Source organism: Thalia democratica, chromosome 6 (assembly GCF_965202585.1).
Source record: "Thalia democratica chromosome 6, ktThaDemo2.hap1.1, whole genome shotgun sequence".
Taxonomy (NCBI): Eukaryota; Metazoa; Chordata; class Thaliacea; order Salpida; family Salpidae; genus Thalia; species Thalia democratica.
In genome coordinates, this window is record NC_139170.1 from 57559860 (window position 1) to 57584779 (window position 24920).

General features: G+C 24.6%; 1 protein-coding gene across 1 annotated transcript; it reads left to right on the forward strand.

Annotated features, from left to right (window-relative positions):
- Positions 1–1666: 1666 nt before the first annotated feature.
- LOC145839249 (kelch-like protein 23) lies at positions 1667–22134 on the forward strand. Its single transcript, XM_082946848.1, has 3 exons — positions 1667–2209; positions 21662–21775; positions 22105–22134. The coding sequence occupies exons 1-3, from the start codon at positions 1667–1669 to the stop codon at positions 22132–22134; spliced, it is 687 nt and encodes a 228-aa protein (XP_082802974.1).
- The last annotated feature ends 2786 nt before the right edge of the window (positions 22135–24920 follow it).

Below are 24920 nucleotides of genomic sequence, written 5' to 3' on the forward strand. Positions count from 1 at the left end.
AATAAATTTCGTTTTATTAGTTAAATTTTTTCTTAATTTATGTTTTGTAAACATATAAAATTGAGATAGATTACAAGCAAACTATCAGTACTAATAGCTAATTTCATTATTGTAGTATAACATACCTAAAAATCTGTTATAAACATACCAAACCTGTTATAAACATACCTAAGATACTACATTTAAGTTTTATCTTAGTTTTAACTACACTTTAAGTACTTGGAGTTTTCTAATACTATACGATTTTTTTAATAATTAAAAAAATTGTAAAGATAGTTTTTACATTTTAGTAATAACACGATTGATTAAAATTAATAAAAATTCTTCTTAAAAGCTCATTTTAATTAATAGACAACTCATTACTTATTAAAATTTTGACCCTAATGTGTTTTTCAGTTTCTAAGTAAAATTATAATTAAACAGATTTTAGATATGTATAAGTTAATGGATAGATTCAAGAAAAACGCCCAAAAAACTGTAGAAGAAAGTAATTCAAAATACTTCAAAAAAGCTTATAAACGAGGTTAGATGAAAAAAACTTTATAATTTTAACTATTTTATAAATTAAAATTTTTTTTTCCAGTTTGGTAACTACTGATGTAAAAAACATTATTCAAATACTTTAAATGTAAACAGTAAAATTAGGTATATGAAAAAATGTTTTGAATGCAATCTTGAACTTTTTATCTATGATATTTAATTTTTTCAAAAATTAAAGAAAATTTTTCAAAGCTTTTGTAAAACCTAAGAAAAATTAATTATAATTCATTTATTTTATTTGCAATCCGTTCTAAAGTAAGCAAACATTTAACAACTTTTAAGGCACTCTAAAATAAACAATTGTCTTTCTTTTTTATAACAAAACACCTATAACAGCAAAAGTTATTCTATATTTAAGGATTTTTAACTAGAAATTTAATATTTAAAAAATAATTAGACAAATTTTTGCTACTAATAATTTAACTTTGACGACCGTACATACCTAATAAAAAAATTTTTAGGTAAAACAAAAATTAAAGTGAATAACTTAGTAGCAGTTTTGAAGATAAACAAGTTGATGTTATATGAAAATGAAAGTTTGAAAATATCCGATTTTTTAAAAAACAGGATGACTAAAGAAAATGTTCTTTTAATTTACAGTTTAGCTGAACTTTACAAATTGGATACTACTTCTAAGTCGTTTTTAAGTTACGTAGAACGTTGCTTTGCAATGGTTGTTGGAAGTCAAAATTTTTTACATTTAGACTTTAGTCTTGTTGCAAAAATATTTGATAGTTCTGAATTGAATATTCAATCAGAAGTTGAAATATTTAATGCAGCAAAAATTTGGATAAAACACAACACCACAGAGCGTAAAAACTATGCAAGACAATTATTATCAAAAGTACGTCTTAATTTATTATCAGAACACGCATTAAGCTATATCTTAGAATGTAAATCACCATTGAGCAAAAGTCATGAATGTGTTAAAATATTAAAAGATGCTTTAGTTAATATAAACGTATTTGAAAAAAGGTCTAATGTTTATTTTAAAAATAGGTTTTGTGGCCAAAACAAGTTTAACATCATACTATGTGGTGGTTATAATGTAAATATATGTAAAGTTTTAAAGACAGTAGTTCAATTTGATGGAAGTAACTTAAACGATGTAAAACCTAAAAACTCAATGGCTATTGAGAGAGAAAGGTTCGAAGCTGTTTGTTTGAAAGGAGAAGTTTACGTAATCAGTGGTCCTGAGTTTGGAAAAACAATATCATCTATTGAAAAATATTCAACTTCTACTGACACATGGAATATAGTGACTAACATGTCTGATAACCGTAATTTCTTTTGTGCTTGTGCATTTATGGATCAAATATTCATGTTTGGTGGTTATTACCATAAAAATAGCCATTACCTCAGAGTAACTAATCACCTCAGAGTAACTAATTCTTGTTTGAATTTCAACACAAATGATAACAGTTTGAAGGAAATTTGTAAAATGAATGTCAAAAGAATGTGTGCTGCTTGTGTAGTCTTTCAAGGAGGTATTGTCGTTACGGGTGGAAAGTTCTGGGATGGAGACGAATTAAAAGTAGTAGAATCATACGACGTATTTGGTGATAAATGGACACCAATGCCTAACATGATAAATACGCACAGCTATCACAGTTCAGTTGTTGTAAATAATAAGTTGTTTGTTATTGGTCACAACGTAGACACTTGTGAGGTTTTTGACAATGTTTTCAACTTGTTCGTTTCTCTGAAGCGTCCACCTAGTATTAGTTTTAATAAGTGTGTGGCAATAGGTAACAGAATTGTAGTATTCCAAAACTGCAGCTCATCAATAGTTTGTTATAATGTTGAAAAAGATGAATGGTCTGAAGAATCTAGTGGTATTAAAAGATATAAAAGTGGTAAAAAACTCAGAGATTTTTCTTGTGTAAAGATACCTAAGTGTTAAAACAACTAATAAGAAAAGATATGTTTTTTGGTGTTACCAAAGACTAAAACTTTGTATTTTAGTGATTAAAACTTAATAATTTTACATAAGTCTGCAAAAAATAGTTTTTATTTTATTTATATATTTTTATTACTAGCTTGATTTGTTAAATAGTTTTAATATAATAAACTATAAGATATCAATACAAAACTTGGTTGTACATAATTTGTTTCATACTTGATTAAATTAAATTTAGTCGTGCATAGATCTTAAAAAGTATACTGATTATTAGTTTAAAAATCGTAAATGTAATTTGAAAAGTATTTAAAACATTCAATCTAATTTAAAGTTATTTAAATTAACTAGTCGAAAGTTTTGAAACGATCTAAAAAATATACTTTTAGTTTTAAGTAGAAAATTTTCTAGTCTTTTAGTTTAGAATCTATGTTACTAACAATACATTTTGATACTAAACTAAAACAATTTATTTCCTTCTAAAGACACTTAAGACAGTAAAAGTAATAAAAAGTTTATTGTACTGCTTTATAACCTAATTCTTTGACAACAACGTGTGTACATATAGTTTGTACAAGTTGTAACAAAATTTACATTACATATCATAGGGTATAAAAGTTATTGACCGTGTGTTAAAAACTTAATAACAACATAAACAGAAGTAAAAACATGTATCTATGATACTATTGTTATAAAAAAGATATAACTTTGATACTATAATAAACGTTATTAATTAGTGTAATTACATTAGAGACACAAATACAATGATAAAGTAGAGAAGTGGTAGACACTATTACGTAATTTTTTAGCTAATCTGCTTAAATAAAATTGCTTCCATACCGCATTGTAACAAAAATAATTTTTCAACTGACCAAATTTAATCTAAATCGATTTAATAATCAAAATAAAAATTGACCAATTAAGCAAAAAAACTCTAAAATTGATCGTTTCTTGATTAAGATCAATTCTTATTGAACAGAGTGAATAAATTATATTACAAGTCAAACTAACAAGCTAAAACTAGAATTATTAAGACACATAAATAAAAAATATTTATAAAGTGAATATAATGTTTTTATATATAAATAAAACTCTTACGAATAATAGTATGTGTTAACATAAACTGTTACATAATATTTTTATTTTAACAAAGATAAATATTTAAAAATTTACTTCGAACTGTAATTTTAATACTTACTTGAAGTCACTACATTTGTTATCAACAAACAAAACTGTAAAACAAAGCACATCTTATTTAAAAAGTTTGTTTGTAAAGTTCATAAGAGTGTTAAAAAACAATTTAAGTCATATTAAAATTATTACGGAAAGAACTAACTATGCCATTGTGTTTTTAAAAGCTAAAAAGTAACAATTTGTGAGCAACAGATTATAAAGAAATGAGACAACCTATTGAAGTTACCAAAATAGTAATTAAACATTTATTTGCGTGAGAAAAAGAAAATATGATAGCTTATGACGACACGAACTCAATTATAAATGAGGTAAGGACGTCGTAATGCGTGGTTTCTCCTTAACATATTTGTATTACTTTTCGTAAATTCAGTTTAGGTTTTTTGGTAAAATAATCTGTTATAAAATATCAAGATTCTTATAACCATTATTCGTTGTTCACTTTGTAACACTAAACTGCTGAGATATCTCTAATAAATATTACAACCTTGTTTCCGAAGGTTTTCAAATATTTGGAGTTTAACATTTAAACCTACATGAACTGCTAAACTTCTGAGTGTTATAGCATGTTCATGGTAGCATACTTTGTGAAATTTAATAGCAACAAATGTTTATACTAAACTTCAAATAATAATAAACTTCAAATTAGTTTGTAAATCCTCCTACTACAAAAAATATATTCTTAATCGCTACTAAACAAAAATTTGATACAAATTTTTTTCATATTTGGCATCTCTAAGCCTGGACTTTCTGTGTGGTGACACAAGCCCAAGCTAATTTTAATTTTAGAAGGAACTTATTATTTATTAGTTTTAATGAGTTCTACCGTCTGAAGTGTTAAAGATAAAATTGAAATCGCTTGGGAAGTCCCTTTCAATAGAACTTATTCTTATCTTGAATATCTCTATTTATAAAACGAGCGAAAAAAATTGGTGCATTCAGTTACAAAACTTAATATAGCACTTAAATTTTCTACAAACATGAGTCAAGAATTTTCATCTAGCTTTATAAAAGTACAAGGAACTACTAAGCACAGCAAAATCAAATATAAAGAATATCAACTATTTTATGACAGAAAAACAAACTCTCGAAAATCCTTTTGGAGATGTAAAAGACATAGCTGCAAGGTTAACAATATATTTTTTATCTTTTTAAAAGTTAATAAAAAATTATAAGATTTGAGTTTTTTATTTTGTTAGAAAAGTTATATAACTATTTTAAAACTAAAAACTATCGTATTAAAAAATATTGATAAATATTAAAGTTCTTACTTTACTGATTTTTATGTTTTAAATGCCTTGAGAGTTTATGTATGTTGTTTAACCAAGTTTTAAAAAATTAAATAGCAACAATCGTCAAGTTGATAATATTGAAAACTTACGAGATGCAGTTATACAAAACATAAAAAATAATGCATGTTAGTCTTTAGCAATTATTTAACTAAATAAGTTATAAATAGTTGTAAAACTTTTTATTAATATTACTATAGATTTAGACATTGAGCTTCACAGATCCTTATATTTGTGTTGTTTTTTATATATATAGTTGAAAAATTGTAAAATGTTTTGAACATAAAAGAAGATAGAAGGTTTACCTAAAATAGGAATAATTTTAACATTTAGTACACGAAGTTAGTAATTTAACATAAATATTATCATAATTATTAGTGATTATTTTGAAAATAAATGTTTCTTTCATTCAAACACATAGTTTATCAATGCATTTTAGCTATAAAAGTAAGAGTTTCAATAGAAGTTCTTTTATATAAAAAATGTATAAGAGAGTTTTTATTTTGTTTGTTTATGTTTTAAACTTGCTAGTTAAGATATAAAAATATATTATTTGTTTATTACTTTAATATTAATTTAAATTTTAGTACTTATTTCTAGTGCAAATTCGTGATGACTCGTAAGTTCAGCCATCAATGGAATTCCGCTGTCAATTGAAGGCTCATTACCAAAAGTCTTTGATAAGAGTGGCAATGTAAGTAAAGTAAATTTTAGTACATATTTCAACCTGTTTAAAATAAAATTTTTTCGACTTACAGCTTTTATTTTAACAAAGTTTATGATTTTTTATTTAGTAAAGAAATAAAGTTCATTTTACTATAGGTCTTAGATTATACCAGTCAATATCCTTTAGATCAGGGGTCGGCAGGCAGTTGGTGAATACGGGCCAAATTTCAAGTTTACAAAGTCTTCGCGAGCCGCAGTTTTAGTTTTAGTGACATTTAAATAGTCTTTTGGTTTTAGTTTTAGTCACACTAGAGAAAATTTTTACTTTTATTCACCTTATCATTTTAAATGACTTTTAGCTATACATAGAATGACTATTTAAATTAAATTAAATTAGAATAAAATTTACATTGACTAATATACTTAAGTGTTAATAAACTATGTACTTTCATAAGCACTTAAGAAGTTAAATTTAATCCTTTGTAATTATACATACAATTTAACTCTCTATAAAAACCAAACTTGAAAGACAATTTATTAGTTACTTTTATATATTTGTTGTATTATCAACCCCTTTTTTCATACCTTTAAGAATATTAACTTAAAAAAAAGTTTTTGCTTGTTAAATAGTTTACATTCTTTAAAAATTATAGTTATTACTTAATTTAATAAAACTAATACCTGTTTGTATTAAAGAAAGCTAGAATAAACTCTTTAACATAATTAACTCTCGAATACTTAAATAAAATATCTTATTAGTAACTAGTCTTTTACATGGTTGTCACTTAAAAAGCAACATATTCGTAATATTATAAATAATAATGCCTGTTACTAAACACTTATAGTCTAATTAAAAAAATATCTTTTAATATCTCAAAACTTTCTTAGAAGTAAGGTAGTTATGATTACATTAAGATTAAATTATTTTTACTCTTTTTTTCAGCTAGAATGAGTGAGTAATTGTTATCCATATGTAAATGTTATTAGGGTAAAGCTTGAATTATTAAAAGTAATCTAAAAACTATACGTCAACATTAATAAAAAACAATAACATAATATATGAAAAAAAACATTAAGTAAGTACACTTATATCAAAATATTTTAATACAAAATGCATCACAGCAGTTTTATTTGTAAAAAAAGGTAAAAGTTTTAGCATTTATAAGCATTTATAAGTTTTAGTATAAATAAAATTTTGCATTTTTTATGCAAAAAAATATGATAATTAATGTACGAGATGTAAAAATTAATTAAATGCTAAAATAAAAACTGTAAAAATTAAAATAAAATATGTTGATAAAAAATATTGGTGTCTTGTTACACGTTTAAATTTGTTTTTCTAGTGACTGTAACTTTTAATAAATTTTAGTATAGTTGATAAATTAATTTGTTGTTAAAGGGTGTTTTAAATCTGATTTATACTACTTTTTATAACAAATAAAAACTATTTTAAATTCATTTTTGATTTAAATACTAGTTTGTAAACAATTTTTACAAGAGAAAACTTTTGATCCAAAAATAATAAAATACTTCTGTATGATAACATTTACCAAAAAAATGTAATTTACATATTTATAAAGTTAATCTTTTTTTTTATAAAACATTTATTAGATTTTCTACTTTGACACATTAAGAGATCTCTAAATATTAATTTTTATACAAATATACTCAATATGATGAAAATAATAGATAAAAAATGCTTCATTTAAGTTTAAACAAAATGAACGGCAACCCCCTCATAAACCTCAATGTTTCTTTGGTCAAGAGAAGCATGAAGTAAATGTTGATCCTTGATATACATTATGGTTGATAACAACACCATTGTATAAAGAGGGCGTGCGGTTAATCCACACCTCGCGGGATTCGAACCCACGACAGCTCGTTCTCGATGATTGTGGGAGTCAGCATAGTAATGCTTTGAACCATACTGCCACACGTTTAATAAGTAATTAGTTAGTATATATACTCACTATAACATTGGTAATTAAAAAATTCAAATTCACAGCACGATTGATAGTAACTTTTAAGTTTCATCAAATTCAAAAATATTTATCAAGTGAAGCCGAAAAAAAAACATAGTCTTATGATAAATTTTACAAAATTTGAAATTATATGTTCGTAGTTTTTTAAGACATTTAGAATTTTTTTATGATACTATATTTAACTTTTTTACTTAGAATAACTACAAAAATATTCATTCTTTTAGAAATGCAATTAAGAAAAAGGTTAAAACTATTAATACAAATTAGAAGGTACATGTATAAACTAAACATACAACCTTCAAAAAAAATAATTTGAATAGTTTTAGAATTATATATTATTATTAAAATATCATATTCATTTATTTTATAACTACTTAGAGTATAGATCAGGGGTCGGCAGGCAGTTGGTGGTCGCGGGCCAAATTTCAAGTTTACAAAGTCTTCGCGGGCCGCATAGTTTTAGTGAAATTTGAATAATCTTTTGGTTTTAGTTTTAGTCACACTAGAGAAAAGTTTTACTTTTATTCACGTTATCATTTTAAATAACTTTTAGCTATACATAGAATGACTATTTAAATTAAATTAAATTAATTTAGAATAAAATTTACATTGACTAATATACTTAAGTGTTAATAGACTATGTACTTTCATAAGCACTTACTTAGTTAAATTTAATACTTTTGTAATTTTAAATACAATTTAACTCTCTATAAAAACCAAACTTGAAAAACAATTTATTAGTTACTTTTATATATTTGTTATATTATCAACCCCTTTTTTCATATTTCTAAAAATATTAACTTAAAAAAAAAAGTTTTTGCGTGTTAAATAGTTTACATTCATTAAAAAATTTAGTAATTAGTTAATTTAATAAAACTAATACCTGTTTGTGTTATAGAAAGCTAGAACAAATTCTTTAACATAATTAATTCTCGAATACTTAAATAAAATATCTTATTAGTAACTAGTCTTTTACATGGTTGTCACTTAAGAAGCAAAAACGTCTGAGTTGTATCAAACCAACCTAAGTTCATTAAAAGTTTAAAAAGCTAGTAAATCGTTGTAAATTAAGCTTAAGACCTAGTAAAAATATCATCATCATTAAAAAGTACACAAAGTGTAAAAAAACAAGAAAAAACTACAATAAGTAAACTACACTACAGTCATAAAAACTATTCTGGGAATTCTAAGATTTGTTTCAAGTGTTTGAAATAAAAGTTTCACACACATCTGAGTTTTCAAGCTTTTAAAATAGCCTGTTTGTGTAGCAACCCAGTTAAAAACAAAGTTTACAACATAAAGAAATGACGAAACTTATTAACAGTAAACAAATTACATGCCAAAAAAATATAAATCAGCTGGAATGGACAATTAACTTTCTTAAACATTTTTAACAAAAGTATAAGACTTAATTGAGTCATTAGCGAAGAGAAAAATCTCTTTTTTATTAAGCATTACAGCAATTCTTTATTTGCAATAAGAATTTAAAAATATTAGTTGTAAAATAAATAGCGAGCAACAAAAAAAAAAGCGTTAGTTAGGAGTTATTGCGAGAAACGATAAAAAAACAAATCACCAAAGTCAGTTCTAACAAGGCACATGATTATCTTCAGTAACTACAGAATTATCAGAAAAAAGTTGTTAAGGCAAGTTATAAAGAAGCAAAATTTATTATTAATAATGAGATACCGTTTATAATTGAAAACTTTTTTAAAGAATTTTTGTTGGCAGTAACGAAAAACTTTTGTTTATTTCTTCAATGACAACAAATAGTCCTATTTAGGAAATGCATTAAGGTTATAAAGTCGCATAAATCAAATTATGACTTTAATCAATATGTTAAAATGAGAGCACTGATAGAAAAACTATTGCTCATCTGAGAATTTTTATTAGAGATGTTTTTTTAACTTTGACATTTTAGTAGAATTTCTTGGTTTACTTCAAATACGAAGCACAACAATCGGTGAAATTTTACAAGTAAAGGTGCAATGTACCAATACGGAGTTTTTGAATCATCAGTTTTGCATCAAAAGTTTTTAGAAGTACACTTCCTTCATTTATTTTTAGTATAAAGTTTAATTAAAGTTTAAAAAGTGTCTTATAAAGTATATCAATATTAAAAAACACTTTAAAGCTACTTTAGTATATTTTTCAATAAAAAAATGTTTATTTGCTAAATTTTTTGTGTCGATACGAAATTTCACTACTTTACATGTAAAAATTGTTTGAAACTCCAGGCTTTTTCAAAAATTCTCAAATTCAAGTTTTTTTTCCAAAATTTTTAAGCATAAATTTTCAAGTTCAAAGCTTGAACTTGATATATTATAACATATATTATAACTGAAACTAACACTTTAGGTTGAGCAAAACTTACATCATAAGTTTAATTTGCTACTCTTTTTAGCAAAAAAGCCAGCCTGAATTAACAAAAACATTCCTGATATTTTTGTATACAAAAAAAAATTCTAGCCAAAAACTTATAAAATGACTTAGTTGGCCTGAGATTTGAAGTCTTCAAATAGTGATGGTCTGAGTGTGTGTCAATGTTTGTAAACTATCCCTAAGTCTAGATTATATTAAATAGGTAGTTCCAAAAAACAGCAAATGTGTGTATTGATATGCAAAGCATAAAAGTTAACTTAGTTTGACAAAATCAATGTTTGAAAAATGAAAATGTATACCTAACAAAATCTATATTAGTTTATGTCATATATATTGTTTTAATTGTGTCTGTACAAATTTAGATACTACATGTAGAAAAAACAAACTTAGAAAATTATGCATAAACTAAACTTAAACTAACTAAAGTATTTTATAAAAAGTGGTTTAAAATATGAGCATTTTTTTAAGTTGGTGTGCATATGAATTAGTTCAAGTGCAAAGAAAACTTCTAAAAAATTAAAAAGTCTCAAAACAAAATTTTAATAAACCTTTTTTTCTTATTACTATGTTATTTGAAATGTTTTTACACTAAAACATAACATTTACAAATAAAAAATAAATAAAAGAAACTTAGGTATAAAAAATATTGGAAAGAATATCTAAGCTATAAAGAAATGACACTTTAGTTAATTACTGTGCATTACTTTTGTACAAAACGGAAAACATTTGCATTTAGTTTATTTGATATATAGGTATAATATAACTAACTTATTAAATTCAAGCACTCTTTTTTCAGATAATTACTTGCTGTTGTAAAATAGAAGTTATTATGAAACTTAGAAAAATATCCTGTTAGAATGCTAATCTGTCTTTTTCACATTTTTAAATTAAAGTAGCAACTTCTTCTAATTATTTTTAAATGTTATACAGAGACTTAAAACCAAACTAAACAAATTAAATCGAAATACCGAAAAAAATTTTACTTTAAATATGTTTTTGCTCAGCGGGCCACAAAATTTTCTTTCGCGGGCCGCATTCCATTCAAAAAAATAACGTGCTCGCGGGCCGCAGATTTACCCTTTGCGGGCCGCAATTGGCCCGTGGGCCGCAGTTTGCCGACCCCTGGTATAGATACTTAATGGTAAATATATACAAATTTTAGCTAATAATTAAGCTTTTTATAATAATAGTAGTATTTCTTCAAAAAAATTAAAATGTTAAAACTTAAATAATAGTTTTTTCAAAATGTTAGTCATGTTATCTAACGTCTGTAAAGTTTCAATAAAAGCAACACTTGTTTTAAAAAATACAATAAAACATTTAGACTTCAAGTTTTAAATTTTACACTTGTACTTGTTTTCAAACTACACGTCTTAGTCTACTAATAATAGTGAACTGACTTATTTTAAACAGCATTAACAGCTCAGTTGACTTAACTATCAAAGTTTAGCAAGTATAAAATATACTAGTTTATTTTTTATTATAAGTCATAACATTTTGAGTACTATTGATATATGAGTATAAAGTAAAAGTTTATAACAATTTAAGTGTATTCAAACAGTTTATAAGTAATTATAAGTATTTTAAATAAATTTACTATATTAGGAAGTTTCTAGAAAGTAAAATTTTAAGAAGACGTTAAAAACATTTGAGTTGTTTATACAAAGAAAAATATATTTTCCAAAAGGATTGTTTACAAAGAAAACTAGGATAAAAATTTTCTTTGTAGAAATAATTGTTAAGTACAATAAATCTGAAGAAAAAGTAGAAAATGTTTTCTAAAGTGACTACAAGTATTTAGTTAAAACATAATATAAACTACCTTATTGTACCATATTAGCCTTTTTTAAGTTTGAAATAAATAATAATTTGAGAAAAGAAAGATTATAATTTATTACCAAGTTATGTTTTACGGTTTCAGTTAAGCAATTTTGCTATTATTTTTAATAAGTTAAGTTAGGTAGTAACTAGTAGCTTTATTTTTGTAGTAGCTAGAATAATATTAAAACTAGTGATGTACCGGACTCACTATCCGGGTCCGGGTCCGGCCGGATATTGCCATTTTTGTCTGATATCCGGATCCGGCCGGATTCTAATTTGAAAAAAAAGTCCGGATCCGGCCGGATTCTAATTTGTAAAAAAAGTCCGGATCCGGTTCCGGCCGGACTCTAATTTAAAAAAAAGTCCGGATCCGGGTCCGGCCGGATTCTAATTTGACAAAATAAGTTAGGATCCGGTTCCGGCCGGACTCTAATTTAAAAAAAAAGTCCGGATCCAGGTCCGGCCGGATCCTAACAGAAATCCGGCCGGACCCGGATCTAGTTAGTAAAAAAGAGCATACTGAAAAGTATTTTTTCAAAAACAAACCCTGTGTAAATTAATAAGAGTCATTTTCGTCAGTTAAAATTAAACACTTACCGTGATTGGCTCATTTTGTACACGTGACTAATTTACATTTGTTTTTATTAAACTATGAAATAAACATTTTAGAAATGCAACTCTTTACATATGTTGTAAAATTAAAAACTTTGGAATGATTACTTGCATTATTTTTTGTTTAAAGTTGAGATCAGAGAATATTTAGAGTTAATACGGTTGAATGTACGAGCCAATGAGAGTCATATGACGAAATGTTTCAAACTGAATACTGATGCAACAAACATCAGAACATGACAGGCAGTTTATAGGTAAGCAGTTAGTTAGTTTGGTGTGCAGCTTGAAGCAACAGAATATTTTGAACTTTTTTGTGAATGCTTATTGTAAGTAGTGTTTTGTTTTAAAAGCGAATAATTCAACTGGTGTTTAATTGTTTTAGTAGTTAATCCAGGTTTATAGTTTAATAGTTTATTAAAAATTTCACAGTTTCTTGTTTACTAAAATTTTTATTTAATTTTTAGTTTATTGTTTTAAGTCTTTTGATATAGATTTAAATAGCTTCCAGTTTTTAAAGTGTTACCAAAGTAATTAATAATTTTGTAAATGGTAGTATTTCTTGTTGTGTTTTATATAAAAGATTCATCACTCAAAACTGTGGTGTCTGATTCTAGAAAGTAGTATCAGTTAGAATTTAGTATTTGTTATATATTATGTATGTTATAAATAAGGTAGGATTTAATTATGATGGGTAGTACTGATAAGTTAAGTGTGCCACAATCAGTCCACAACTTTACTACCAAATTGTCAACCTTTGCTAGCTGTTCTACTGATTATTAGATTAAAGTATTTTTTTTAGTTTTCAAACACCTCATTCTGACTCAGGCTTGTTTATACTCACTCTAGCTAGTTTTATTGACTTAAACAGTGGCAACCCTTCTAGTTTGAAAATTTTTGGGAATTTTAGAAAATCTTGGACTGCCTCAGGCTAGTTTTCTTTTAGATTTTGAATAAGTTTGAGCTGATCCAGTTTTCAATATTTTATAATTTTCTAGTGTAATTTTTTCAAGAACTTGATTTCAGATTTTTAATTGTAAATAACACCTAAACTTGTAAACCTTGTGGTTAGCTGTTCTACTTATTATTAGATTAAATTTTTATTTTCAGATTTTAAAAACCTTATTCTGACTCAGGCTAGTTTATACTAGTGATGTACCGAACTAACTATCCGGGTCCGGGTCCGGCCGGATATTGCCATTTTTGTCTGATATCCGAATCCTGCAGGATTCTTGTTTAAAAAAAAGTCCGGATCCGGTTCCGGCCGGATTCTAATTTGAAAAAAAAAAGTCCGGATCCGGTTCCGGCCGGATTCTAATTTGACAAAAAAATTCCGGATCCGGGTCCGGTACATCACTAATTAAAATTTAGTTTGCGAATTTAAAAAAATTATAAGCTTAATTTAATCCTAAACTTATATATCTTTTTGTACTGTTTAAGTTTTATTATAAAATCTTTTTATGATAATAAATAGTTTAATTTACAGTTTTATTGTTTTGATTAGATTAATTATTTAAATAGTAAAGGAAAGTATTGATTTTTTTTTACATTGAAGAACTGGAACATACCCAAAAATATCATATTGTCATAATATGGTGTTCAAATTTTTTCTACTTAAAAAAACACAAAAATGCAATTTACCCTTAATTTTTGTTTGACGAAGAAGGTACGTAAGTTTACCATTGGAAAGCTAGTTAATATATAACTGTATACTTATTTTTAAAATTAATTTTTGAATTTTATTTCAAATACTTTTAACCTACACCGCTAAAACAAGTTAAAAATTAAATTTTTTTAAAGAACTAATTTTTCTGCTACATCTCCTGAAATTAAGTTTAGATAGTTCAACAACTTTACTTGTTTTGATTAACAAATATCAAAGCTGTGAGCTAATGTCCATAGACAAACTATTTTTTGAGTGCTTAGAATAAGCTTTGTTAATTTTTACGACTTCATTATGAAAAAATAGAATTTCACAAATCTTTTCTGAGATACAAAGATATTTAAAGGAGAAGTAGAAGAAAAAACGGGCCCACCTAAAAGTTAAATTTAGGTTGTTGTGAAAAGTTGTGAAAACTATTTGTCAAATATGTATAATAAAAAAGATTTTATTGTTTAATTTAACAAATTAAACAAAAAACTGTTTAAATTGTCTTTAATTGAAATCTTTAGTTTATCTAATGGTTTTATTTGTTTACTTAAAAACTATTGTTTTTTTGGTGTTATTTGTCATGGTTTATGTTAAAACTTGTAAGTTTATGAAAACAATTCCGTTCAAAAAAATAGGAAAATTGTTAGCTTATGTATAATTAAAGATATGTTATACGATCTTAAATACGAATTCATGGCCATTAAAAACACTTTTTTTCTTATTATAGTACTTTTACAGTGCAGATATGTCAATATTTTTAATAAATTTTCATGTTTTGAAACCATCAGGTTGTTTTTCAGGTGTTTTATTTTATATATTTATTTTATTTGCTTTTATTTTAATATTTTACTATGAGTAGTGTTGAAATCTTTTTTCAGACTCGATACACTAAAATATATTTACTTAATATAGTTTAAATATTAAAATTTTTATTGTCAACATTTTTGAAGTTTGCTATTTTTATGGAATTTTAAATAAATAAAAAATTAACAGTTTGAGTACAGTTTCTTAAAAAAACTTTTAATTCATAAAATAAAATATTATTGTATGGTAATAGAAATTAAATTCTTAAAATGAACGAGCATTGCCTATTTTATTAGTTATTCGGAATGATCCAGTTCATTAGTAACTAGAACAACATACATAATTATTTTATAACAAAATTAATTAAAGATATTTTAAGTCTTTAAATTTCTAAGAAAAGTTAATTGTAACTTAAATAATAGTAGATATATAATATATTTGTTATACCATTTGTTAATTAGAAAAATATCACTAATTTTTTCACAAAGTTGGTTTATTTTAACTATGATATGTAAAGAAGTTCGTTTTTTTATAATATTCACGACTTAGTTTGCTTTAAAAAAAACATAAGTACCATATAATTTTTGATTAATTACACTATAACTGTACAAAGGCTAGTTTTGAAAACGAAATTTATAAACAAACTCTAGTTCAGCGGTTCTTAGCCTTTTTTTCATATTTTATCCCTTTTTGAAAGGTAATTACGATTTTTATCTTCAATTTATAAAATAATGCCTAATTTTGAGGGAAGAAACTAAAGTTTTTTTTTTAATTTAAGCTTATTAATTATAAAAAACAGTAAAACATATAAAGTTTATTCAATTTAAATAATATATTACAGATAAACACTAATTTATAAACTAAAAAGATAATTAATAAACATTTATTTACATATATTGTAATAAAGAAAAATTAAACCCTCAAGCAAGAGAATTATTCCTTAGGAGTAAGTTCTCCGGGTTAGGAATCATTACTCTAACTTTTTTAGCGTAATAATTGTAAGTATTTGTTTAGTAAGACTCGATAAAATCTCTAATTTAATTTTAATAAGGTATTAAAAAAAACTATCTTAATAACAAATATTCGATTAAGAAAGCAATAAAAAGTAATTTAAGGAACCAATTACCTGGTTATAAACATTGTATTTAATTTGCACATCTATGTTTAAATAAGCTCTTTACGTTTAAGTAAATTGAGCAATCTTTTTTGGTTAAGAGATATAACTATAAAATCGAAAAAATCGAAAACCATAACTTTTAGCTAATGTAAAATTATGTACTAAAAATGATCGAGATGGCCACAAGGTACATTACAAGCAGAGAGAAATGGCCACAGAGGGATTCGAACCCACGAGTGCTCGTTCTACGTGAGTGGCAGTTAGCATAGTAATGCTTCGAACCATACTGCCACACAACTTAGGAGTAAATAATAAGTATTTATACTCTTACTACCACCAGTTATGTTTTTTACAATTTATTAAAGTTATTAAAAGTGCCAACCACTTCAACTTAGTTAGTTTAAAACAAAAATTAGTAACGTAGTGACTGAAAACATTGCCAAACTTTTAATGGTAAAATAATATTAGAATTCAGTTATAGTTAATTTTGTTCAGATAGTTAATATTATTTTGGTATTTTTTTTAATATTAACTTGAATGAAAACAAACTCATTTAAATATTATAGTGTTCCTATTTGGATAAAGCTTAAAATATTTAAAATAAATAAAAAGTTACTTTTCAATATTACAACAATTGAAAAATAAAAAGTGTAAAATAAAAGTAACCCATTTTAATGACTTTCAAACAAAAAAATTGTTATAAAAACATTATTTAGTTTATAAAATTTATGTACAATGCAATAATAATTTCAAGTAAAGTAGGTTGTTTTTGTCTTAAAACTATACATCAATTGATGCGAGTTTTGCTAATAATTGTCTTTATTAAAGATAAAATTTTAAATGCATAAATGTATCATTAAATTAACTTAATTGATAGTTTTAGAAAATTGTTAGAACTAATTTAAACTAGCATATTTCTAAAAATTACTCCATTTATAAGTTTTTAAAATATTATAACTTAACTAAATAGGTTTTACATTTATACACTTAAAGTAAATTTTTTTTTAGTTCCTCCTTGAAAGACAGCACACAACTGTGCAAAGTCTAGATCTGTTGTAAACAACTGCTTAAAAAATTGTAGTAAATTTTAGTCAGGCTTATGGTTAATCGAATTTTTAAAAGCAACTAAGATGCTTGTTATAGATAGAAATATATCAAGTTTTAAATATTATACTACACAAGTTTTGTTTTTGTTTTAAATTTTCGTAACTATACTGCCCATACCAAATAAAAAACAACAGTTAACTTTTTTGATGAAAAGATACAAAATTGTTATGTATAAAAATAAAAAATAAAATGTTTTACGCTTATAAACAAGAAAAAGCATTTGAATACACTTTTGAAACAATAACTTATACAGCTTAATTTTTTTTTAAATAATTTTTTGTAAATCAGATTTTTATATGTTATTTAAATAATATTTTAACAACAATTTTAACAACAAAAATGTAGATAATGTTTACTTTAAAAAGCTTTAGTATAATAAAACCTGGATTACTTTTAATTGTAAATTACAACACAGTATAATGTTGCATATGTACAATGCATAAACACAAAACAAAATGTAGCCATTGTTTAAATTCAAACGGTTTGAAATAAGTTTTAACTTCAATAAGTTAAACTACTAATAAAAAATTATAATTAGATTACAGTTTGTTAGTAAATGAAACTTATTTAAAAATTTTTTGTAAAACTAGTCACTTGTACAAAGAATTCCCTTTTTTTAAAAGTTTGTTATATAAATTTGTACATTTTTTTTGATTTTGAAATAAATAAGCTAGCTTTTAAAAGTTTAATATTTTGTTGTCACCTATTTTGAATTTTATTTAATTCCTTAAAGTTAAATGTTTCCCTGTTAGCTATGAAAATAATATATTTTATTAATCTTCGAGATATCTATATGCTTTTATATTGAAACTGTAAAAACTAGCATTTTTTTTGTCGTATTTTGTGTGTCATAGTGTCGTGTGTGTTAATTATACGTGATCTTTTGAATTAGTAAAATATAATACAGTAAATTATATCAAGTTAAATATGAGCAACAGTTTAGTATATATATATATTTTTCATACTTGGCTTTCAGCATTAAAACTTGATTTTTACTACGTCATAATACTTGTAAAATTTTAAGTATTGAATTTCTGTAAAATTTTTTACTAAGAATTATATGAGGTATTGTATCTCATATACTAATACTTCTTAAGCATTTGAGTAATAACTCAATTTTAAAACAATCGTTATGTGTTTTTTAGACCTTAAATTACTAAAGGAGGTAACTAGTAGTTTTATTTCGAGTTTTTGTGTTAAACCAATTAAAAACTTTATAAATAATCTTTGTATGTTGAAAAGATTTTAGATAAAATATATTTTTTAATCAAAATGGGTCCTATCGAGTATTCTTTGTTGTTTGTTGCCCTATCAATACTACTTATTGGTCTCCAAAAAGTTTTACATTACTTGTATGTAATGTAAAATAACAATCAACTCATTTTGGTTCATCGTTTGATGAAGAAGGTTAGCAGATTTGATTAAAAAAAAGTTGTAGAATAAAGTTGTCAAAAGAACTTTGATTAATGCCTACTTGTTTGTTTTTTATTTGTGTTCATATATAAACCAACATTTTTTTTAACACGTTACTCAAATTTTTTATATTTTTTAAAGTTTTTTTTTAAGTTGACTCCTTGACGTGACATTAAATGGTATCCAAGTGGTGTGCGATTCGATGACTGAAAAGTTCTTCGTGCATCAGGTCCTAGGACCAAATATTCTGAATATTTTACTTTTATTATTTAAACCCCGAACTTAAAATGATAAAAATAAAATGTACAAAAATAATTAAATGAAAATTATTTCAATCTTATTTTAAAACGGTTTTCGTACACTACTGTTATTAACACTTTTTTATTTATTTTATAATATAGGCTTGCACACTTTTACCTCTAAAGTATTACAAAAATGTTTTTTAAGCTCTACAAGAAGTTTTGAGGTCCCACCATCTTTTTCCTTCAAGGATCCCATGGAAGATACTTTTATAGTAGAAATAGAAAAAGACCCGCCTCCGTATAAAGAAGTTATGAGAAGTTCTCAAAAATATTTATTATCTGAGTGAATGTCAGTGAACATTTTGTTTTTATTTGTTTAGTTAAGACATTTAAGTTTTTTGAAGTCCTGACTTATTTCTAAGAGGTTTTAATATTTCACACATTAAAATTTATAGAATGTAAATAAAATACTGCTTTGTATATACCGGTTTGTTTTTTTTATTTTCTAAGTATGAAAGTATTATCAAAAATTGTGTTTAATAATTGGATAATTCTTTTATTAATTATCATTTACATTTTGAAAGTTATTTTAAGTTTATAAAACTGCAACTGCTTTGAAGTAATTACTTTTTTTAGTACACTAAAGTATAATAGTTTAGTTTACAGTAACAAAAGGTATGTTTTTGATGATAAACTACATAAAATACTTTTTAAGTACGTTGATTTGAAATAGTAAAAACTAGATAATACAAAGGAAATTACTTTTATTCATATTTAAGAAAAAAGTCAAGGAATTTTATAAAAAAAATCAACGTAAATAATGTTTTACTACATTTAGGTGGTAAATACTATTATATATTTTTTAATAACGAAAAATAAGGCTTAAAATATTTGGTTCTAGGATCATTGTGTACTAAATACAAATAATACTAAATCATTGTTGTATTTATCTTTGAAAATTAAGTTAGTCAAATAATTTTTTAAGCCTTAAACTGAGGCTTGGCTTTATAGAACTTTTAGATAAAAAAAACGTTTTGAGTCAGTTTATAAAAAGTTTTTGTATACTTCGTTAAGTAGAAAGAGTTTTAAATTATTAGAAACAACCTTTTTTTTTCAATTTAATTATAAATATTAGAAAAATATTGATTAGTTTTGGTCAACATTTGATTTGTTTAATATGTATAGACAATAAAATTAAATTCTAAGATATGCTTATTCTTGTTGCTTTTTATGAAAATTAGTTTATTTTACAAATGATAAAGCATATTGTTTACTACAAGATCCATTTAAACAGTTTCACCAAGGCTTACCAAGTATTTTTGCACATCGTAATTAGCTACTATTTTATTAAATAAAATCATAAACAATAAAGCAGTTAGGTTTTTAAACGTGTTTTGATTCTATACCATTTTTTTTAAGTTCATAGTTTAACAAAATTAAAAGTAATTCTTAAATTAGTTTTGATTTAATCAATGAAACATTTTTATTCAAGAACTTGTTTTACATGTTTTTAATAAGAATATAATACAGTTTTTTAATGAATAAAAGAACACTCAAATTTTTTCATTCCAATATATTTCGTCAAGTTCTTTCAGGGAAACTACAATTGAAACAATAAAATAAAACACAACACGTATATATAAAAATGATATTTTTTTTACAAACTAATTAACTGATCAATTAAGTAAACATAAATGTAATCAACGAAAATGTAATCAACAAAGCTTTAAAAATCAACACAAAGTGGTCTTAACTAAATAAGGCTAGGGTGTAATCAAATTCTTTCTTTTTGCATAAATTTGGTTTGTTTAAGTGTATTAAAATGGCTTCAAGTCTGATTAATTCCAATGTATTTGAACATTGTCGCATTACACTGAAACTAGATAATGCAAACTTTTTTCCACAACTTGGATTATTCACAAGGTGTTCTGCTATCGCAGATTTTTTTATTGCATTTTTAACTGCAATACTCTTTTCGTCTTTTTCATCTTTAATATATGAAGTGATACACTTGGGAACATGTTCTTTTATTCTAGTTATGAGGTGTCGAGAAATTCGACCAATGTAGCTGTTGTCACAGCAGCATTTAAACTTGTAAACTACAAGACTCTTTTATTGAGGTGTCATTAGGTCTTTTCCCGAACGTTGAAGTATTGGTTTTGACATGAACAGAACCCTAGGATTTACCGCATGATATGTTTTACTTGTTATATCCACTTAGAAAATAGTAATATGCAAAAGAAAGAATTTGATTACACCCTAGCCTTATTTAGTTAAGACCACTTTGTGTTGATTTTTAAAGCTTTGTTGATTACATTTTCGTTGATTACATTTATGTTTACTTTATTGATCAGTTAATTAGTTTGTAAAAAAAATATCATTTTGTATATATACGTGTTGTGTTTTATTTTATTGTTTCAACTGTAGTTTCCCTGAAGAGAACTTGACGAAATATATTGGAATGAAAAAATTTGAGTGTTCTTTTATTCATTAAAAAATTATAAAATAAAGTCTGGTGTTTAAATTATTAAATATTAGTTTTGTTTAGGCAAAATATTTATTTAACTTAAAAGACTAGTTTAGATTGTAATTACAAATAAAAGAATTTTATAAAACTACAAATAAGTGTTGATTTATTAACTTAATTATAAATATAATTTTACATTCCAAACTATAGTGAAAAGTTCGTTTTCAAATAACTTGTATTAGTACTACATAAAAACCATTTTGAATAATAAAACTTTAACATCAGCTTCGAAACAAGTTTTATAATACAAAAATCATTGTGTTGTAATTAATTATAACTATTAACAAATAATATAAATGCGATAGCAAATCTCTACACAGAGTTTTGTATTAAGAATCACTCGTGAGAGTCGTGATAACTTCAGCTATGGCATGTAAGGTGTTTTATTTTGTAAAAAATGAACAAGTATTGCCTATATGGCAGATAGGGTTCATAGAAGGATTGCAACTTGACGCTTGCGGGATTCCAACTCACGAGCGCTCGTTCTGGATGATTGTGGCAGTCAGCATAGTAATGCTTCGAACCATACTGCCACACGTCAGATTAGTAATTAGTTTGTATATATACTTTTAATTTATTTTGATCAACTATTTACGAATTAGCAGTTTAATTAAAATGTCAAACAACAAAAGGTGTTGAGAAATAATATTATCAAATACAATATAAAAGAACTATATAATTTGAATTTTTTATTTAAAAAAATATTTATATAACTAGCTTTATAATTTTTTTCTTGTTGCAAACTATTTGTGTTATTTTGTATCTTTTCTGATTTTATATATTTGAATCTTTTTGATAAAACATCAGAAAGTTATATTATTATTTTTTGGACAGTTTTTTATTTTTTGTTTATTTGTCAACTACAGGTATTCAATATTGCAACATTCAACTCTTAGAGTCTATAAAATCTAAAACAAAAGTAGATACTTTTTGTTAGTTTAATTTGAACCTCATCTACTTTAAAAGTTCATCGTTTTGCATATATTCCTTTTATGTGAATTTGATCTTTTGTGACACAAAAGATGTAAGTTTCAATAAAATGTTAGTTTCTGATTGAGTCACACCAATATTTAAATAATACAATAACCTTTCTCATTTTTTTACTTTTATTTTATTCTCTCACATTGAAAAATAAAGCTTCAGATTTGAAAAAAATTACAATGCTTTGCTTTTTCATAAACCAAATCTTACATAACTAGTTGTATAAAGTTTAGATCTACTCAATTAATTAAATATTTACGAAACTAAGGTTAAGAGTACAAAAAGTATCTCTCAGGAGTGTAAAATTAAGTATAAACGAGTACTTAAATCTAAAACATCAGCTTGTAAACAATTTTGTAAAACAAAAGTCTTACAATTGTGTTCTAATTGATTACAGTTTTTAACAAACAATATAACAATATGAAATGCGTTATCTGATCTCTACACATGCTTTTGCCCGAACGCACTTGTATTATGCATAACTCGTGAGGGTCATGATAACTTCAGCTATAGTATGTAAGGTTGTTTATTTAAAAAAAATAAACGATCATCATCTATACTAATAAATCTGTTCTGATTGCTGCAATTAGACGCTCGCGGGATTCGATCCAACGACTGATTGCTCTAAGTGATTGAGGCAGCCAGCATAAAAATGCTTCGAACCATCCTGCCACATGTTATATATCTATTTAGTTAGTATATATACTCTTACTTCGTTCAATCAAGTGTTTAAAAACTAGCAACTAAATGATTTAAAAATAAAGATTGGTTTAATTTGTTTTAGTGAATGGTACTTCAATTCTATAACACAATTACATAAACATTGTTTTTAAACGTAATCATTTTTCTTATCAAGTATGTCTATAACTTTAAATTTAATCTATAAGTAAAGTTACTTTTTAATGATTATCAAAAAATGTATTGCTCTTTAAACAAAATTAAATTTAAGAATTTATTAGCTTGTGCTACATTCAGGCACTTTGTATATTCTGGTTTCAAAAAGTTTAGTCTACGAATAATATTCAGTTTATGTCTTTTGCTTAATTTTTACTTCAATTAAAAGTTAAATACAAAAAAATAAACAGTTACTATCCCTTAACGTATTAACATATTGTTATGCTTACTAAATATTTTAAAGCTTAAGTTTATGTTTTTTAATTATCATTTTATAAGTAACACTGTTTGAGTGCAATTTATTGTTTTGTTAGAATTTAAGTCTGAATTTTTTTTTTATTGAAACCGTTAATATATATAATAGTTAGTTAGTACTTGTATTAATACTTAAAACTTAAATTATAAAAAAACATTACAAAATAAATATTAACTAAACTTAAATACTTGTTCATGGTTTCAGATTTTTCAAAAGAAAAAACAATTGTTCAAAAAAAACTAAAAAAAACGTAATAAAACTAAAAAAAGGAACATGACATTTTATATGTAAACCTCTAAGAAAAGTTATACATATAAATTAAAAAAGATAAAAACCCTTAGTAAAGTGTACAATATAGTTTACTTCAGAATCATTTATAACAAAAATAATTATATTTTAGTAGATCAATAGCTAATGTAGACATTTTATACTGAGATAGTCAAACAATCATTTACTAAATTTAAATTTAGGACTTAAACATAACGATTAAATATGATATAACTGAAAATAGTTTTAAATCTTTTTTATGTACTTATTCAGTAGCATCCAATTGATTTTTAACAAATACGTATAATATGTTTTTAGTGGTTTTGTATGTGTTTATAACTATTTCAATTTTAACCAGTATAAATTATATGTTTTGAAATAAAGAAAGAATAAGGTTTCTTAAGTTTGTACTTTTGTTAGGTTCGATTAAAAGTTAAATAGCTTAGGTTAATAAACAGATTTTTCAGTAAGTACGGAGTTTTGTTATATAAAAATATTTAAAATTTCTTTTAAATTTAAAAAATTAAAACTTTTTATATATTTTTCTTACTATACTTAGTTTAAACAAGGAGGGTTTAGGATTCTTAACTCTTTTTTTTTTAAGTTATACCTTGTTTATGAGTATTTAAAATATTAGTAACTATTTTGAAATAATTTATAAGAAAATAAAAAAAAGCAATTAGTTTTAATATACAATTTTTTTTATCCAATAAAATGCACACTTTAGTACTCTAAATAAAATTCAAAATTTAACAAGATCTTCACTGTCATCTTCTACTGAAGTCGATGATGGTTTCTTTTCAGGTTGAGATCCAACATCAGTATTTTCATCATTCCCTGTATCCACAACAGTTTTGTCGATCTTTGAAGCAAAACACTCCTGTTCTTTAACTTTGGTTTTTAACATTTGTAGATCTTTTTTATGTAATTCCAAACCATCTCTAAGTAACCCAGCAATACAACTGGTATTAAATTCTTTTGAATACGGTTTGAAAGTGTAGACTTCATAAGACATAGAACATTTGTTGAAACTGTTTTAAAAATAAAATAATTTTGAGCATAAATTTTATTCAAAAAACTAAAAACTGTTAAAATACTCATAAGTTTGTACACACATTTATATATGACATGAATATATACTCAATTTATTGCTGTATAACTGTCTTCAAATTGTAACAAACTAATGCTATAGAGAATTTAATTTCTTTTGTAATAACAATTTGAAATAAACAAGTTTTAAACATAATATAATTTGAAAAATTTCTAAACAGTGCCATGTAAACT

Coding starts and splice junctions, on each gene's coding strand:
- LOC145839249 (XM_082946848.1), top strand. CDS start 1,667: ATGGCTATTGAGAGAGAAAGGTTCGAAGCTGTTTGTTTGAAAGGAGAA. Junction 2,210..21,661: donor ACAACGTAGACACTTGTGAG/GTTTTTGACAAT, acceptor CCTATATGGCAG/ATAGGGTTCATAGAAGGATT. Junction 21,776..22,104: donor TTCGAACCATACTGCCACAC/GTCAGATTAGTA, acceptor TGTCAACTACAG/GTATTCAATATTGCAACATT.